This window comes from Diadema setosum, chromosome 4 (genome assembly GCF_964275005.1).
Source record: "Diadema setosum chromosome 4, eeDiaSeto1, whole genome shotgun sequence".
Classification (NCBI taxonomy): domain Eukaryota; kingdom Metazoa; phylum Echinodermata; class Echinoidea; order Diadematoida; family Diadematidae; genus Diadema; species Diadema setosum.
Window position 1 is genome coordinate 43696944 of NC_092688.1, and position 20702 is coordinate 43717645.

At 37.6% G+C, this 20702-nt stretch overlaps 1 protein-coding gene across 1 annotated transcript in view; it reads left to right on the forward strand.

Annotated features, from left to right (window-relative positions):
• The first annotated feature begins 1803 nt into the window (after window positions 1-1803).
• LOC140227917 (uncharacterized) overlaps window positions 1804-20702 on the forward strand; it is a 34368-nt gene continuing 15469 nt past the window's right edge. Inside the window, exon 1 of the mRNA XM_072308299.1 lies at window positions 1804-2104. Within this exon, the coding sequence (XP_072164400.1) occupies window positions 1804-2104 (301 nt within the window). The remainder of the gene's footprint in view (window positions 2105-20702) is intronic.

Below are 20702 nucleotides of genomic sequence, written 5' to 3' on the forward strand. Positions count from 1 at the left end.
TCCTTTTAGGAAGAAAGGATTAAAGAACAAATTTCAAAGCATAGAAGATGCTCTCTATCAAAGGGGCATGAAAATCAAAATAAGTGTCTCTGTGGAGGAAAGATCTAAGAAACAGATGAAAGAAGGTCATAGTACAGTCCTACACCTACCATTAAAGATAAAAGACTTGAGGATGAAGACAGGACATATGTTCAATAAATGGTCAGACTATGGACGTAGTCTTAATAATGTCTTTAGCATACAGAAAGATCAAAGGTGTGACATTTAGTGGGCATCCCTTGTCAATTTATGACTTCTATCATATTATGTATGATCCTTCCTCACAAAAATTCTCCTGTTCATTTCTCTTTTAGTAGCAGTGCTCTCTTTTCCTTTTAAAGGAATTCTCTGTCATTCCTCTTCTTTCTATTTTAACCTGTGTTTGATTTATGCTGCATCACACTCATTCAATTTAGTCCCTTAGCAGTATACTTAGATTTTGTATTAAACCATGAGACTCTTTTAGCAAGAATAAAATACATTGATATCTCAGTATTCAGTATGATTTTTTAACATTTGAGAATGAGTACATCTTTAGCAAACCTAAATCATCAGTTAGCACAGCCTCCATGTAGTTCAGATTGTACATGAGAAAAGATGAAAGTAGGGAGGAGACTTCAAGCACAAGTAGTCTTGTCAAGCATGTACCGTGATGTCAGGACTCACTGTCAGAGGCATCCAGCTATGCTGACTCATGTCAGTGTATCATACATTTCAACTTTCACTCCTTTACTGCCAATCACTAACAGCATTAAGCTCGAGGATAATATGCCCTGAAGCTATTTCCTGAACACTTCACATACATACATTGGCATGAAAGTAGGTTATGTCATTCTTTTCCATATTAGATGTATGTGTAATTCCGTTACCACAAGTACAGCAGAACTAAAGGAGATATTTCATAAAATGTTTTGTGAGTTTTTAGGGAGTCACATGTAGAGAAAAAATTTGTAAGTGGAAAAATAATCAGTGATTATTTTGTTCAGGAGAAAACTTTTTTTTTTTTTGCGATTTCATGGTAACAGAATTACGTCAATTTGTCAGTAGATTTTGAAAATTTCTCAAAAAGATATCGAGTGACTGAATGCTTCACAAAATGTGATTGTTGAAGCTTAACAAGAAAACTGTGGAAGTATGGATAAAGTAGAGAGATATTTCAGTTCTTTCATTTTAAATTTTCATTTGATATTGTAAAATTTTAGATTTATACAATAAAAAGTCTTCCAACTTTAAAAGTGAGTACAACAAAAATGAGAAAAGTCATTGGAAAAGGGTTTTTTGTTTCTGTAAATGCAACAATCCATCTGTATGGGAAACTTAAATTTCTGAGCATTTACTTTACTTTGAATTTTGCTGTTTTTGCCCCTCCCATACGGAATTGCCCATCTACCAGTTGCATGTACATTCATGACGTGTGTCATTCCAAATCTTTCCTGTAAGCTTTACCCAAATCTGTTCACAATTTTTTGAGTTATTTTGCACATGGACAAACAAACCAACCAACAAACAAACAAATGCTGATGAAAGCATAACCTCCTCCCTTGGCAGAGGTAATTAGCAAAACACATCTTTCATCAATGTTGAACAGTGCATTGTCATGTTAGCAACATACCCCCCCCCCCCATAGAAATCATGAGAAAACACTATATGGAGTGAACTGACTCCCTCAGATTTTGGTGGGGGTATTAATCACACTCTGTGATTGTTCTACTTTGATCAAGTTTTCCCATCTTTTCTGCCCATATAGGATGTGCTGCTACAGAAATGATTGAGGCCAAACTTGGACAGAACACTATGCTGCCCTGCCCATATCAGCACAGTACTGAAGACGCTACTTGGCTACAGTGGGCAAAAATCAGTGAAGAAGGGTCTGAGGAGCTTCTTGCAGAGACGGTCAAACGCAAAGTCTCCAGTCTTCAATCTACACGCTACAATACATCATCTGACCTTAGTCTTACCATAAGATCTGTTTCATTTATGGACGCCAGCATATACCGATGCTTTGTGTCAAGTGTCAACAGAAATATTCCCCCTTCTACCTATGATGTAATCCTACAAGTCAGTGGTAAGATTGATAATGTGATTAGCACCAGCTTGCTGATCACTTCTCATGTTTCTTTAAATACCTTTTCTTTGTTCTACTTTGTGCATAATTTTCCCATCTACATTGTTTCTATCAGTGCAAACTCCCACTACCATGGTATGAAAAAATGTTCACAAAGAATGCTCATACTTACCCAGATGTTTTCTGATAATGTGATCTACAGGGGAATGCGTTCATTTGCTTGTCCAGGTTTTCCAGACATCAACTGCTCACGGGGCCTTCTAAAGGTCTCAGCATTAACTCTGTTCTCCCAGATTTATTTAATTTTAACCCAAATTTGGCATTTTACACTATCTCGGGACAAGTTCACCTTCATTAACATAAGGATTGAGAGAATGCAGCAATATCAGTAAAACACAGTGAAAGTTTGAAGAAAATTGGACGATCGATGCAAAAGTTATGAATTTTTAAAACTTTTGTGTTGGAACCGCTGGATGAGGAGACTACTATGGCTCGTGATGTCATATGAGTACAACGGTATAAGAAAATGAAAAGAAAATTCAACATCCTCTCGGATCACCTTCTGTTTTTGTACGGATTCTTTCTTCTTCTTCTTTTTATGCCTCCGCCACGAAGTGGTGCCGGAGGCATTATGTTTTCGGGTTGTCCGTCCGTCCGTACTTACGTCCGTACGTCCAGTGGCGTACCTTGGGTCAAGACATTGGGGGGGCACCTCATGGCAGCAACATCAGAATTGCATAACGGTACAATTAAATGCGAGCGAGCGGAGCGAGCGACCTTGAAAATTTGACATTTTACAGTCCCCAAACTGCCGTTTTTAGATATATAGGGGGTTGTACCGGGCGCAACTGGTGGCAGTTGCTGGCAGTAATATCAGGAGAATGGCATAACGATTAAATGCGAGTGGGCGAAGCGAGCGAGCTTGAAAATTTGACATTTTACAGTCCCCAAACTGCCGTTTTTAGATATATATATATATATCATATTTGTTTGCTTTGGAAATTAAGGGGGTTGCACCGGGCGCAACTGCTGGCAGTTGCTGGCAGTAACATCAAGAGAATGGCATAACGATTAAATGCGAGGGAGCGAAGCGAGCGAGCGAGCTTGAAAATTTTGACATTTTACAGTCCCCAAACTGCCGTTTGTAGCTATATTTTTTCGCTTTGGAAATTAAGGGGAGGGGCGCACCGGGCGCAACTGCTGGCAATTACTGACAGCAACATCAGAAGAATGGCATAAGGATTAAATGCGAGCGAGCGAAGTGAGCGAGCTTGAAAATTTCGACATTTTACAGTCCCCAAACTGCCATTTTTTGAGCTATATTTTTTCGCTTTGGAAATTCAGAGGGGGGGGCGCACCGGGCGCAACTGCTGGCAATTACTGGCAGTAACATCAGGAGAATGACATAATTTATAACGGTTAAATGCTCGCGAGCGAAGCGAGCGAGCTTGAAAATATTGACATTTTACAGTCCAAAAACTGTCGTTTGTAGCTACATGTATATTCTTTTTTTGCTTTGGAGGGAGGGGGCGCGCGGTGCGCCCCCTGAATCCGCCACTGGTAGTCAAGGGTGTCGGTTTATGTTCATGATTGGGGGAGGTATGACCAGCGAGGGGGGGTCGAAGTGACCAAGTGGGAGAAGGATGTCCAAAATCTGCACTTTATATAGAGCATCCCCTAATTGCTTGTGTTTGTGAGTGTGTGTGTTTCATATACATTGTAGATGGAAAAGTTAGGAAATAGCCAAGGTCAAGTCTTATTATTGGCAATGCAAGGCATTTTAATATAGACTAGCATGTAAAGCAACACTGCAAAATCAATGATCTAGCTTTGATAGCAAAATGTGTACAGCCTACATCACATTGCGCAACATTGCAGCGACTCTTTTTGCCGCTCCGATGTTCTGAGTACACTGCGCACATCCTGCTTATATTCAAAATACCAACCAGGAATCAAGCTGAATCACAATCTTTTGTCGTCTCCGGGCTTTTTGAACAATGTTTCACTATGTATACCTCATTAACTAGAGATTGTAATTTGTCATTACTGACAAATTAAGGTGATCCGATTTTTTTTTAATCAATGATTCGAGGTCTGATCGCAATAGGCATGACCATACAGGTTTCATCTGTGTTTAGAGACATTGGCCGTGTGATGTTTGGATTCTCATTTAGAAAAGGGAGTCATATTTGTCATCTTTGGTACCAAATTCTGTATACACTAGATAACGAAGATACAGCAACAAATACATAATTTAGGCATGACCATACAGGTTTCATCTGTGTTTAGGGACATTCGCCGTGTGATATTTGGAATCTCATTTAGAAAAGCGAGTCAGACCTGCCATCTTTGGTACCAAATTCCGTATACACTGTAACGAAGATACAGAATGAAGTATATTTGACCATTGACCCCACTTTGCACAGCCAGGATGGCATCTAAGCAAAAAGTGGTTATTTCGTAAAATGATTCTTGTAACATGGTCTTTGCGTGTGCAAAATATGGAAGAGATAGGACATGTATTCACTAAGATACAGAATGAAACATTTATGACCTTTGACCCTAATTTACATACCCAAGATGGTGTCTGATCAAGAAGTTGTTATTTTATGAAATAATGTACGTGACATGAACTAAACATGTGCAAAATTTGAGGGTGATAGACGCTGTTTTTCTTGAGTTATTGCAAAGAAAGTTGCAGAAAGAAAAGAAACATCTCATTACATTGAAGATAAGTTTTAAATTCAACCACGTTTTTTAACGTGTTCCCGACATCGTATGAAAAAGACGAAGGGTAAAATACGATATCCCAAAGTCTCAGCTACAACATATTAAGATCTGGGAGAAATTCACCGAAGCATAAGTGAGCTATTGCTCGAAAAAGATAGTCATGTCAAATTTCATTTGCAGAAAAACTGCACTCCCATAGAGATAACACGTCATAATGAAGATACAGAAAGAAGAATATATGACCTTTGACCGTACTTTGCACAGACATGGTGGCATCTGAGCAAAAAGTGGTTATTTTGTAAAATGATTCTTGTAACATGGTCTTTGCGTGTGCAAAATATGGGAGAGATAGGACATGCATTCACCAAGATACAGAATGAAACATTTATGACCTTTGACCCTAATTTACATACCCAAGATGGTGTCCGATCAAGTAATTGTTATTTTATGAAATAATGTACGTGACATGAACAAAACATGTGCAAAATATGGGATTAATAGCCATTGTTGTTGTTCATCTATTGCACAGAAAGTAGTAGAAAGAAAGAAAAATAAAGAAAAAATTATGTTATTTTTATAGAAATTTGAAGGAGAAGCATGAAAAAAATCAGAAAAAGATAAAGTTAGGAAAGGAGATTAAGACTAACTAAAGAAAAAGAAGAAAAAATAGTGTTTAAAAAAATTTAAAAACAACTGGCAGGAGAGAGCATCGAACCAGGGACCTTAGGATTACGAGTCGGATGGGCTATGCAATGACCTATTTCATGCTCCATAGGCCCTGTGTATTAAGCAAAATGACGCTGCATCGAAGCCACATGCAATTTTCAACCAAGTTTTTCGACGTGATGCCGACGTCGTATGAAAAAATGGAGGGCACATTAACGATAGCTCAAAGTCTAAGCTACAACATACTAAAATCTGGGAAAAATTCACCGAAGCATAAGTGAGCTAGTGCTCGAAAAAGATAGTCATGTCAATTTTCACTGCCAGAAAAACTGCTCTCCCATAGAGATAACACGTAAACTGGTCAAATTTTACAAGGATACTTTCAATCCATTTTTACGAGGTGATGACGTTATCCAATCAAAATGTTGTTTTACATTAATGAAAGAACATTTCATAAGCTACAACATACTGAAATCTGGGTGAAAATTGGCGAAATTTAAGTGCGATACGCCTGAGTGAATTTGAAATTTGATGACGTCATTTTGAAAATTTACTTTGTTTACTTTATTAAGAAATTTCATATCTTTTAATCATTTTTTCAGTATCGCCAACTCATGAAATGACATGGAGAACTCATCAGCTTTTAGAATATATCAAGAAAATGGGGGGTCACCGTCCATCCTGACGAGTAAAATCCGATTTAAAATTGGCGGTTTTTTGGCATAGTTGCACTGTGTATCCCCATTGACGCACGCGCGGAATTTTGAATTTGACGGGCCCGTATGACGTCATATTGAGTCGGATCGACTTGAAACTTAATAGAAATATTCCTTGACATTTTGGACATCCGATCCGTGTGAAAAAACTGAAAATTTCTATTGCATATGAGCTGTGCGTGCGTATATGCGCGCGCGCGTACGCGTCCGTCCGATTTTTTCAATTTTTCAAAAAATGCTCCAAATGGTCTGAAACGTGTGCAAAAAAAAATTTGAGCTCGATTTGAGCATACAAATATTTCAACGCGCGCATACGCGCACGTATCAAGAGAAAATGTGAATTTTGAGAATATGAGTAAAATGCGCATAACTTGAAATATATGTGACGTAAATTTCATTGAAAAACTTCATTCCATTAATGATATATGATTGAGAATGTGTTTTCATATAATGACGTCATAGTGACGTCACGGTCGACTGATCACTTTGATTTTAGTTCGATTGCCGTCTTTGGGACACGATACATACATGGTATAAGTTTGAACTTGATAGACATAGCACTTTCTGAGCTAACCTCTGCACAACTTTTGGGGAGAAATAAAGAAAGAAGAAGAAGAAGAAGAAAGAATCCGTACAGATACAATAGGTGATCCGAGAGGATACTCGGATCACCTAATTATGGTTAAAGAAATCTTAGAAAAACATCTTTTTGCTTGATCACCCTTTCATGTCGATTTCAGAAGTAGTTTACTAACCCTTGAATTAATTACCATTTTGGTAGGTTTTTTTTTTCTCTTTTTTTCTTTTTTATGCCTCCGCCACGAAGTGGTGCCGGAGGCATTATGTTTTCGGGTTGTCCGTCCGTCCGTACGTCCGTCCGCTTTCGTTTACGCGATAACTTGAGTAATATTTACTGGAATTTTACCAAACTTGGTCCAAGTATGAAGTATGATGGGGCAACGATTTGATAAGATTTTGGGTGAAATCGGCTAAAGGTCAAAGGTCAAAGGTCAAGGTCAAATCATGAAATTGTATCCGTTTATGCGATAACTCAAGACTGTATGGAGCAAATTTCACCAAACTTTGTTGGAGGATGATGTATGATGGGAAAATTACTTGATTAGTTTTTCATTGAAATCAGACAGAGGTCAAAGGTCAAAGATCAAGGTCAAATCCTAAAATTTATCTGTTCATGTGATAACTCAAAACTGGATGAAGCAGCTTTCACCAAACTTGGTCCAAGGATGATGTATGATGGGACAATTAGTTGAGTAGATTCTAGTGACATTGACAAGAGGTCAAAGGTCAAAAGGTCAAGGTCAAATGCTAAAAATGTTGCTATTTCCCCATATCTATGCAATGCCTGCAGTTATTTTCTTGAAACTTAGTGTAGACATGTACTACTGCATAAGGATTCTCCAGAGAGAGTTTCATGTCATAAGGTCAAAGGTCAAAAGGTCAAAGGTTAGGTGAAAATGTTGCAATATCACTTTTCTCGCAAATGGTTCAATGTATCTTCATGGAACATGGTACATATGCATGTACTGACTGGCAGGGATTATCTAGGGAATTTAGGGGTCATGGGTCAATATTCAGGGGTTCAAAGGTCAAGGTCAACTCCTCAAAATGTTACTACTGTATTTCCCTCATACGTGTATACTAGTATATGGATTGATTGCATTATTAGTTTTAAAAGTGTTTAATATATGTACATGTATTACTTGATGGAGATTCTCATGGAAATTTCCAGCCAGAAGGTCAAAGGTCAAAGGTTGAGGGTCAAAGGTCAGGTTTAAAGGGAAAAAAATATTTTGTACTGTAATTACACTCTTTCTTCATACCTTGAAAATTATACTCAATGCATAAACTTATAATAAGGTCGGTCAGAAGTCAAGTAAAAATTTTCAATTCCCCAAATATGTGTACCTGCACTCTTTAATAGACAATTATAGCAAACCCAGTTCGTGGAAAGTGAACATTCAAGATATTTCTGACAAACCTGTTATTTCGATATTTTGCCAGTTATGTGAAACTGTCATCACACATTGTCAAGACATTGTACTATACACCTATTGGGAGAATCATGCATTATGGCGGAGGCATCAGTCGCCGTAGCGAAATTTCTAGTTTAAATATCCGTTCAAGTTCAAGTGTAAGAATTCAACCATTAAAAACTGTCGGGAGTAGTGATATCACAGGCTTTTTTATGCCTCCGCCACGAAGTGGTGCCGGAGGCATTATGTTTTCGGGTTGTCCGTCCGTCCGTACGTACGTACGTCCGTCCGTACGTCCGTACGTCCGTCCGCTTTCGTTTACGCGCTAACTTGAGTAATATTTACTGGAATTTTACCAAACTTGGTCCAAGTGTGAAGTATGATGGGGCAACGATTTGATAAGATTTTGGGTGAAATCGGCCAAAGGTCAAAGGTCAAGGTCAAGGTCAAATCATGAAATTGTATCCGTTTACGCGATAACTCAAGACTGTATGGAGCAAATTTCACCAAACTTTGTTGGAGGATGATGTATGATGGGACAATTACTTGATTAGTTTTTCAGTGAAATCGGACAGAGGTCAAAGGTCAAAGATCAAGGTCAAATCCTAAAATTTATCTGTTTATGTGATAACTCAAAAACTGGATGAAGCAGCTTTCACCAAACTTGGTCCAAGGATGATGTATGATGGGACAATTAGTTGAGTAGATTTTAGTGACATTGGCAAGAGGTCAAAGGTCAAAAGGTCAAGGTCAAATGCTAAAAATGTTACTATTTCCCCATATCTATGCAATGCCCGCAGTTATTTTCTTGAAACTTAGTGTAGACATGTACTACTGCGTAAGGATTCTCCAGAGAGAGTTTCATGTCATAAGGTCAAAGGTCAAAAGGTCAAAGGTTAGGTGAAAATGTTGCAATATCACTTTTCTCGCAAATGGTTCAATGTATCTTCATGGAACATGGTACATATACATGTACTGACTGGCAGGGATTATCTAGGGAATTTAGGGGTCATGGGTCAATAGTCAGGGGTTCAAAGGTCAAGGTCAACTCCTCAAAATGTTACTACTGTATTTCCCTCATACATGTATACTAGTATATGCAATGATTGCATTATTAGTTTTAAAAGTGTTTAATATATGTACATGTATTACTTGATGGAGATTCTCTTGGAAATTTCCAGCCAGAAGGTCAAAGGTCAAAGGTTAAGGGTCAAAGGTCAGGTTTAAATGAAAAAAAAATATTTTGTACTGTAATTACACTCTTTCTTCATACCTTGAAAATTATACTCAATGCATAAACTTATAATAAGGTCGGTCAGAAGTCAAGTAAAAATTTTCAATTCCCCAAATATGTGTACCTGCACTCTTTAATAGACAATTATAGCAAACCCAGTTCGTGGAAAGTGAACATTCAAGATATTTCTGACAAACCTGTTATTTCGATATTTTGCCAGTTATGTGAAACTGTCATCACACATTGTCAAGACATTGTACTATACACCTATTGGGAGAATCATGCATTATGGCGGAGGCATCAGTCGCCGTAGCGACATTTCTAGTTTTTTACCAGCGGTTGGGGGGGGGGGGCACGTGCCCCCCATGCCCCCCCGTAGTTACGCCACTGCGTACGTCCTTGAGTAATTTGAGTTACTCAAACTTGAGTAATATTTACTGGAATTTTACCAAACTTGGTCCAAGTATGAAGTATGATGGGGCAATTATTTGATTAGATTTTGGGTGAAATCGGCTAAAGGTCAAAGGTCAAGGTCAAATCATGAAATTGTATCCGTTTACGCGATAACTCAAGACTGGATGGAGCAAATTTCACCAAACTTTGTTGGAGGATGATGTATGATGGGACAATTACTTGATTAGTTTTTCAGTGAAATCGGACAGAGGTCAAAGATCAAGGTCAAATCCTAAAATTTATCTGTTTACGTGATAACTCAAAACTGGATGAAGCAGCTTTCACCAAACTTGGTCCAAGGGTGATGTATGATGGGACAATTAGTTGAGTAGATTTTAGTGACATTGGCAAGAGGTCAAAGGTCAAAAGGTCAAGGTTAAATGCTACAAATGTTGCAATTTCCCCCATATCTATGCAATGCCCAAAGGTATTTTCTTGAAACTTGGTGTGGACATGTACTACTGCGTAAAGATTCTCCAGAGAGAGTTTCATGTCATAAGGTCAAAGGTCAAAAGGTCAAAGGTTAGGTGAAAATGCTGCAATATCACTTTTCTTGCAAATGGTTCAATGTATCTTCGTGGAATTTGGTACATATGCATGTACTGTCTGGCAGGGATTATCTAGGGAATTTAGGGGTCATGGGTCAATAGTCAGGGGTCAAAGGTCAAGGTCAACTCCTCAAAATTTTACTATTTCCCTCGTATACTAATATATGCAATGCTTGTATTATTAGTTTCAAAATTTAATACATGCATTACCTAATGGAGATTCTCCGGGAAATTTCCAGCCAGAAGGTCAAAGGTTAAGGGTCAAAGGCCAGGTTTCAATGCCCCCCCCCCCCCCAAAAAAAAAAAAAAAAAAAACACACAAAAAAAAAATTATTTTGTACCATCATCACACTCTTTCTTCATACCTTGGAAATTACTCAATGCATAAACTTCCCCAAAATTCCCCAAATATGTGTACCTGCACTCTTAGAAAATTATAGCAAACCCAGTTCAAGACATTTCTGACAAACATGTCATTTCAATATTTGGCAGTTATGTGAAACTGTCATGGATCACACATTGTGAAGACATTGTACTATACGCCTATTGGGAGAATCATGCATTATGGCGGAGGCATCAGTCGCCATAGCGACATTTCTAGTTCTTCTTATTTCTCCCCAAAAGTTTTGCAGCGGTTAACTCAGAAAGTCCTCTTCCTATCAATTTCAAACTTATGCCGTATATGTATCGAGTCCCAAAGACGACAGATCTAATAAAATCATAGTGATCAGTCGACCGTGCCGTCACTATGACATCATTATATGAAAACACATTTTCATTCATATCTCATTATTGGAATGGAATTTTTCAGTGAAATTCACGTCACATATATTTCAAGTCAAGCGCATTCTACTCATATTATCAAAATTCATATTTATTATTAAAAAGCGCGCGTACGCGCGCGTTGAAATATTTGTATGCTCCAATCGAGCTCAATTTTTTTTTGCACACGTTTCAGACCATTTGCAGCATTTTTTGAAAAATTGAAAAATATGGACGGACGCGTACGCGCACGCGCATATATGCACGCACAAATATGCAATAGAAATTTCCTGTTTTTTCACTTCGATCGGATGCCTGAAAAGTCAAGGAATATTTCTACCAAGTTTCAAGTCAATCCGACTCAATATGACGTCATACGGGCCCGTCAATGGCGATATACAGTGCAACTATGCCAAAAAAACGCCAATTTTAAGTCCGATTTTACTCGTCAGGATGGACGGTGACCCCCCATTTTCTTTACATATTCTGAAAGCTGATGAGTTGTACATGTCATTTCATGGGTTGGCGATGCTGAAAAAATGATTAAAAGATATCAAATTTCTTAATAAAATAAAAAATGTAAATTTTCAAAATGACGTCATCAAATTTCAAGTTTACTCGAGCGTATCTCTCTTATCCTTTGCCGATTTTCACCCAAATTTCAGTATGTTGTAGCTTATTAAATGGTCTTTCATAAATGTAATAACACAATTTTAATTGGATGACGGCATCACCTCGTAAAAATGGATTGAAAGTAACCTTGTCAAATTTGACCAGTTTACGTGTTATCTCTATGGGAGTGCAGTTTTTCTGGAAATGAAAATTGACATGACTATCTTTCTCGAGCACTAGCTCACTTATGCTTCGGTGAATTTCTCCCAAACTATAATATGTTGTAGCTGAGACTTTGGGCTATCGTAAGTGTGCCCTTCGTTTTTTCATACGACGTCGGCATCACGTCAAAAAATTTGGTTGAAATTAAAGCTTATCTTCGATGTATTGAGATATTTCTTTCTTTCTGCAACTTTCTTTGCAATAACTCAAGAAAGACAGCCCCTATCACCCCCATATTTTGCACATGTTTAGTTCATGTCACGTACATTATTTCACAAAATAACAACTACTTGATCAGACACCATCTTGGATATGTAAGTTAGGGTCAAAGGTCATAAATGTTTTATCCTGTATCGTGGTGAATACATGTCCTATCTTTCCCATATTTTGCACACGTAAAGACAATGTGACAAGGATCATTTTACAAAATAACCATTTTTGGCTCAGAGGCCATCTTGTCTGTGCAAAGTGGGGTCAAAGGTCATATGTACTTTTCTCTGTACCTTCATTATGACGTGTTATCTCTATGGGAGGGAATTTTTCTAGATGTGAAAGTTGACATGATTGTCTTTATCGAGCACTAGCTCACTTACCCTTAGGTGAATTTCTCCCAGATTTTAATATGTTGTAGCTGAGACTTTGCGCTATCAAAAATGTGCCTTTTGTTTTTTCATACGATGTCTGGATCATGCTAAAAAACTTGGTTGAAATTAAAGGCATAATTTACCATTTGCAGATGAAACAAAAACCCAGCATTAGTGCTTTAAAATACTTCTAAAATGTGAGTTAGGGATAGAAACAACCACTGTAAAAATTTGAATCTGTATTATCAATGTTAAGTATTGTTAAATACACAAAATGTGAACAATGGTTATAATAAGAATACTTCCAGACTAAACCGTATACAGTTACGGTTTATTGAGAAAAATACTGATATCTCCTTATATTTTAGGCTTTATTGCGAAAATTGTATATGGTAGGACGTTTTGTGATACAACAGATCTACACATATATGCATAAAAGGTGATATCTTCAAAAATTTTGAAATCACTTCTCCCAAAGGTAAACTGGACCTTTTAAGCTTATCTTCGATGTATTGAGATATTTCTTTCTTTGTGCAACTTTCTTTGCAATAACTCAAGAAAAACAGCCTCTATCGCCCCAATATTTTGCACATGTTTAGTTCATGTCACGTACATTATTTCATAAAATATGAACGAGTTGATCGGACACCATCTTGGGTATGTAAATTAGGGTCAAAGGTCATAGATGTTTTATCCTGTATCTTGGTGAATACTTGTCCTATCTTTCCCATATTTTGCACACACAAAGACCATTTTACAAGAATCATTTCACACAATAACTACTTTTTGCTCAGATGCCATCTTTGGTGTGCAAAATGGGGTCAAAGGTCAAATATACTTCATTCTGTATCTTTGTTAGTGCATACGGAATTCGGTACCAAAGATGGCAGGTCTGACTCCCTTTTCTAAATGAGACTCCAAACATCACATGACCAATGTCCCCACAACACAGATGAAACCTATATGGTCATGCCTATTGGGATCAGGACTCAAATCATTGATTTCCCAATAGATCGGATCACCTAATTTGTCAGTGTTGATGAATTCCGAGTCTAGTTTCACTTTTTTTCGCATAATAAAAGAGCACTTGACTTGCCTCTTTCTAAAGGCAATGGGAATAATATTACCCATAACATGTCAGTAACGAGTCAAGGGAATGTGTACTTTTTTCAAAAGATGAAATTTTGTGAAATTCTCTTTATACACTCAGCAAAAAAAAGAAATTTATGAAAATCAATGTATTCATATTAAAGGTAATTTAATTGGCTGTTAAGCTAATAGGTTGATTACAAAGAAAACTTTACGCATGAGTGAGCACATTCGATTTTGTCCTCCAAGGCACAAAATTAAAAATTGCAAAAATTGACAGGTTCTCTTTTATTTGCAAATGCCCTTCACGATAACATTGACAACAAAAGACCAGTTTAACACAATGAGAGACATGAATAAAATAGGAAAAATAACTTTTTGTTCTCTTTATCTCTTTATAACCTCTAAGAAAACAAAGTGGGAAACTAAGGGGGAAAACAAAAATTTTCTGTCAAGTCAAGTCAAACTTCAAATGACAAAGGGAATAATAAGCATAAAGATGGTTAAATGAGCAGAATTTCTTTATTTATTTCTTTCAATCTAGTGATTTAAAAATCTGACAATTTCAAGAACCGAACATAATTATTACAATTTCCAAATTTGAAAAAAACCCTCAAATTTCTACCATTTTTGTTAATTATTACTTCTTCTCTCATTTCATTTGAATCTAGATTTGACATAAGATGCTTTATTTAACCCCTTTATTTTTAGCCTTCATTGATCTTTTGGTCTTTAAAGATATCATAGAGATCAATGGTTTATTTTTGCAACTTAATTCATGTTTCTTTTTGTGTGAAATTTGTTGTTTGTTCTTATTGTTCTATGGAAGAGCACATACGCATGAATGGCAAATTGTTCAGATTTGCAATTTTTACTTTTGTGCCCTGGAAGAGAAAAACAATGGTGTTCACTCATGCGTAAAATTTCCCTTTTTGATGATCTACCAGGTTGATAGCCAATTAAATTACCTTCAATATGGTATATAATACATTAGCTTTCAGCCAAATATTCTATGAGAAATCTAAACTTGAAAAAGCGTTTACTTTCTTTTTTTGCTGAGTGTATTTTCCTTATATTGTTGTATGCATGTGACATCATACACTGCAGTAGTCTTCTCATCCAGCGGTGACTGCACAAACACTTCAAAAATTCATAACTTTTGAACGGATTGTCCGATTTTCCTCAAATTTTCAATGATGTGTTCTACTAATATTGCTACATTCTCTCAATCCTTATGTTAATGATGGTGAACTTCTCCTTTAAGGTCATGGGTTAACTTCCACACAAGTACAGTATGTCCATACGGTGTAGGTGCCAGAATGACTGTGGGCCCACATTTCCAACCATTTTCATATTTTTAGCATGCAACATTGCGAGTACATGCAGGCACAAGACCTATAGAGAAAATCCCTTTTGCATTTGCAACTTAAATGTGATATGTAGACACACAGCAAAGGAGATAATCAGCTGTTTTCTATTTTAATGACAACTAATCAGTCAATCAGTGGAATGTTCAAAAGCACTGGGCTACTAGCTCCACACGCTGTAAGGCCAAACCCAATATCTCGGCGCCATTCTGGAATTGTTATGTTGCTGACTATTTTGCCTGCAGAAATTAAAATGTACAGAACATGATTCTTGCATCTCATCTTTTCAGTGGCATGTGCTATAAAAGTTGAAAGTGACTTCAGGGAAATGAGGTCGGAATGATGGCCCACTCAGTAAGAAATATGAGTGAAAAACAAAAACCTAATGCCAGAAAGAAAAAAAAACCATCTTTGTCGATGTAATGTATTGATATCAGACATTCAAAAGATTTGTTTTTCTAAACACTATGTTTGCATTTACACTTTCGATCCTCCATCAGAGATATAAAAGGAAGATTGTCTTGTTCATGCTTTGAATGCTGTTTTTCACCATTCTTAAAGGGATGGTACAGTAGGGGAGAGTGGGGTGAGTTGGGACGCGGGTCAAGTGAGACACGTTCTCTGAATCAAAAACTGTTCAACCAATCAGCGATTGCCTTATATTTACAATAAGCCCCTAGCAACCATACATCACACTAAGAAAGCCATGCAGTTTGGCAAATTATAAGTATGTGTAAATTGCTATTTAAAATTTTTCCCAAAATACAATATTTTTTTGAAATCAGGTTAATTAACTTGTTGTCTTTGTATTCATGATTTCAAGGGCACAGTTTAAGCTGGCGGTGAGCCTTATTAATATGCACCTAATATAACTTGTTTTTGACAAATGCTTGCATGGTTACTGAGTAGTCCTATATGTCATGTGAGGGACAGTTGGGACAACGTGTCCCATTTGTCCCTCATAATACCATTACATGTATTTGGAATTCATACAAAACAGACATATTAAAGGAGAAGTCCGGACGATTTTGAATAAATTTCACCATAATCTACATAAATCAAGGACCACAATGACTACCGTAAGTTTCATTGAAAAATACCCTCCCAACTAGTCACAATCGATTTTTTAGCATCACTAATTTTGAATCGTAACTGTTCAATTTCTGTACGCCGGCGAGAAAGACCACGTGACGGCGTGACGTATTAGCCCCACATTGCTTTTTGTTTGGAGCGTCAGCTGGCTCGGGGTGCCCTGCTTGAGCAACGGCGATACGGGCCGATCAAGCGGTAGCGTTCCGCGTGGTTCCAGCCACGCAGCGGATGCACGCGACATGATCCTATTGCCTCACTTCGAAAATGCCGATGTGTGAAGCGTTTGGGTGTTCTAATAAACCGGGCGATGGCCAGAAGAAGAGTTTTTTGCCATTCCGAACCCAGAAAATGAGTGGGAAAGGTGTGCAAGATGGCTCTCCAATATATTAATTGACAAGTTTGTCGTCAAAACTTACAAATACTACTCGATGCAGTATTCCCCATCGCGATCGGCGGCGTAACTGCAACCAGCAGCCCCATACGCATAGCGTAATGGGGCTGCGCACTGTAGCATTCAGGATCATGATAAGGTAGTATCGCGGATAAATATCAACTTAAAATTGAAAAATTTCTTTAATTTGAAGACTTACCAGTGAAGTTAAAGTATTGACAACAGGCTTCGGGCAACGTTTGGATCTGCCGATAGTCCCTTTCTGTTCGAATTAATGACTTCATGTGACTCGGTCGAGAGGAACCTGGGAGCGCTACACTGAGTTGACGGCCAGCGCACGCATAACCGGAGATGTGTGCGCAGAGATGTCTCTTTGTGTGTACGCCTGTGCTGGCCGTCAATAATTCAGTGTAGCTCTCCAAGGTTCCTCTCGACCGAGTCACATTAAGTCATCAATTTGAACAGAAAAGGACTATCGGCAGAACCAAACGTTGCCCAAAGCCTGTTGTCAATACTTTAACTTTACTGTTAAGTCTTCAAATTGAAGAAATATTTCGATTTTAAGTTGATATTCATCCGCGATGCTACCCGATCATGATCCTGAATGCTACAGTACGCAGTCCCATTACGCTATGTGTATGGGGCTGCTGGTCGCAGTTACCGGCGGCGGCAGTACTAATATGAAGCTGGCGCTGGCGTTTCTTCCGCGATTCAAGTTTATACTGTCGTAATTTACCACCGTCAGATATACTCAACAGTCTCGGACAACAAGAGAGGCAATAATTCTGAAATTGACAGACTGATTTGAAAGTTTTTACACTCAGAAGTAGAAAAAAAAAAACGATCGCGGATTGTGATAGCATCTGGCAGCAGCAGACGGTACATAAATGTATGCCTGATCACTCTGATGACAACAATAGCCATTGAATTGTAAGTGATTGGATGGACACTAATAAGTATGGCAGTATTACAATACATATAATATTTCAATAAAATGAAAATGTTATAACATTGCAACTATTTTACATTAATCTTTGACGGATTTTATATAGTATACCGAAGATCATTTGAATAAAGAAATACAGCATTTGGCAACAGCACTCCTAAAACAGTGTACGGACTCCTGCGGTAGCGCCAACTAGGCAGACCTCTGCAGGCATGCAGATACCGCGCCGCAGTCAGCAGTGCAATGGGAGATCAATGCATAGCTGGGCTGCGCTCGCGGTGCTCTGCTGAGGAAAGTGATTCTGAAACGTCACGCGCAATGCATACTGGGACAGATAGTACAAAGGGCTGCTCGCGACGGATTCGAACATGAAGAATTACCTTATTTTTCAAAAAAAATCATAGTAAATGTATCTGATGGTCTTTTCTCGTCGGGAAAAGGGTAATAGGTTCATGAAATATTGTTCTTTACGCGGGAAATGGCTGATAATCGTCCGGACTTCCCCTTTAAGATGAAAGTTGAGTCAAACAATATCTATTACTCAAATTTACGGTTGATGTACTCTGAAAAGAAAATGCAAAGACCAATAAAGATAATGGAGATACAGCAGGCCTACATTGTATGTTTATTATGATTAACTACTGGGCATAATTTGTTCAGGAAACAAAAGCTGTTCAGATTTTCAAACATGTTGTTCAAACTTGTTTTGTTGAAATAAAGATCATTTTAAGGCATGTTTGACTGTTTTCATTACCAATGTTTCATTATGCCTTCCAACTTTGACGTTTCTATAGGATGTCCCACTTTACCCACATGCAAGCCCAAAAGGAAATGTAATCATCTCTTCTATAAAAAGATATAAGAACGAAATTGGCGAACTTGAAATAATGTCCCACTTCTCCCCGCTCTCCCCTATTGGTGGAGATGAGAATTTCACTTTTAACTTTTTTGCAAGATACCAAGAAAGCACTTATGATATAGTACAGAGCATACCATTTTAAGAGGAATTCAAAGTTCATTTGATGGAAATTGGGTTTGGAATGACTGAAACATCCAAAAACAAAGTAAAACAAAGAGATCGTAATAAAGTGTGGGTCCCACACTTTATTAGAATCGCTCTTTTTTGGATATCTCATCCATTTCAAAACCAATTTTCATCAAATAAACATTGAATTCCTCGTAGAATTACATGCTCTTTCATATATCATAAGAGGTTTCTCATTATCTCACAAAAAAATGTTAGAAACCTGAAATTAGGTCTCAACCAAAACTGTACGACCCCTTTAACTTGTCTCAAATTTTCTTTAACATATGTGTTACCATGTTTTACAAGGTATAGTATATTGTGGGTGTGAAAGGTCAAATATTTTGTTTGATCAATTAATAATTTTCTATTTCACAGTATAGTCATACAAACTACAACCGATTACATCAGGGCTGATAAACTAAATGACTTGGTTTTAAAAACATGTTTTTTAGCTGTGTAACGTACTGTACATTACAGGGTAGGTAGTTCATGTGTGTTGGAGCTTTCTTTATTTTTAGGTGCTAAAGAAGATTATAGAAGGTAACCAATAGTGAAACCACAAAAGATACCAGCTATGGATATTCAATGCGTATTTTGTAACATGTGCATGGCTCAGATCATGTTTTTTTTTTTTTTTTTGTGCCTCCACCACAAAGTGTCACCGGAGGCATAACAAATGTTTCAAGGTTCTTCCGTGTCTGCCCTCCATCCACCCTTCCATCCAGTCCTTCTGTAATCAATTTTGTGGACAGCATATTAAACTTAGGACAAGTCCACCTTCAGTAAACATGTGGATTGAGTGAAGGCAACAATGTTTGTAGAGTACATCAGTGAAAGTTTAGTGGAAATCGGACAATCCGTTCAAAAGTTGTGTGTTCTTGACTGCTGGATGAGAAGACTGCTACAGTGTATGATGTCACATGCATTCAACGATATAAGGAAAATAAAAAGAGAATTTCACAAAACTTTACTTTTTGAATAAAGTGCACATATTTTGTGGGTAATATTATTCCCCCTGCCTTCTGAAAGAGAGAAGTGGAGTGTTCTTTTGTTATGCGAGAAAAGTGAAAATATGTTGAATTTCCTTTATTCTTTCTTTATATCGTTGTACACATGTGACATCACAAGCAGTAGTAGTCTTCTCATCCAGCTGTGACTGAGCAGAGACTTCAAAAATTCATGACTTTTGAATAGATTGTCAGATTTTCCTTAAACTCTCACTGATGTGTTCTAATATAGCCTCCTGCATTCACTCAATCCACATGTCTATGAAGGTGAACTTGTCCTTTTAAAAGAAAACTGTACTGACATTTTCTAATTGTCTGATAATTCTAATCTACATTTTTTGATGCCTACTACTGGAAAGAGAGGATTCTATAACCCAGGATAAGCCTGTAATGAATTTTTGAAAAACATGAAAATGAGCAAGCCATGGAACGATCCACATAATTTGGCCTACGTCATGGGTGCTCTTGGTGAACAACTCCGACTTAGGCAAGACGAACTACATAATGCCAATTTACTGATGAAATCTCATACTAAGTACTGCAAAAGCTGTTATTTAGTATAATTGCAATATGGAGCTATAATAAACATGTTAAACAATATCTATTAATCTAAGCAATTTCTTCAACAGCTTTTTATTTAGATAAAACTTGTGGGGAAATTCCAGATATACAAAATGAAATTGGCATCGTTATCCGAACGTGCTGCCCACAGAAGGCTGTGTGTAAGTAACGTTACGCATTGATGATCATTATGATCGAGCGATGGTTCGCCAGTTCAAACTATCTAACGTAGATGAGGGCTGAGTGAATCTAAATCCAAATGTATAGACTCTCTTCAACGATTTACGCTTAGTAAGATGAAAACGGTACCCAGTACACATAGACTCTGAGATACTAGAACTAGGACTAGGACTACTGAGCAGTCAAGGAGTAGGTTCTACGTGGCAGTCCAAGTTTTGATGAGTAGGCCCTACACTCACTCACCGTCGACATTGCAGCTGTAGGCCCTATGTGCACAGCGCTAATAAGGCAAAGCGTAACGTTATAGTATATACCCCTGCTGCCAGAACTTGAAGAAAGTCCAGACGAAAGTCCAGACTCCAGATCTAGATCTGGACCTTTGTCCTGCAGGCACTGTTGTTCCTGTGCTGAATTTTT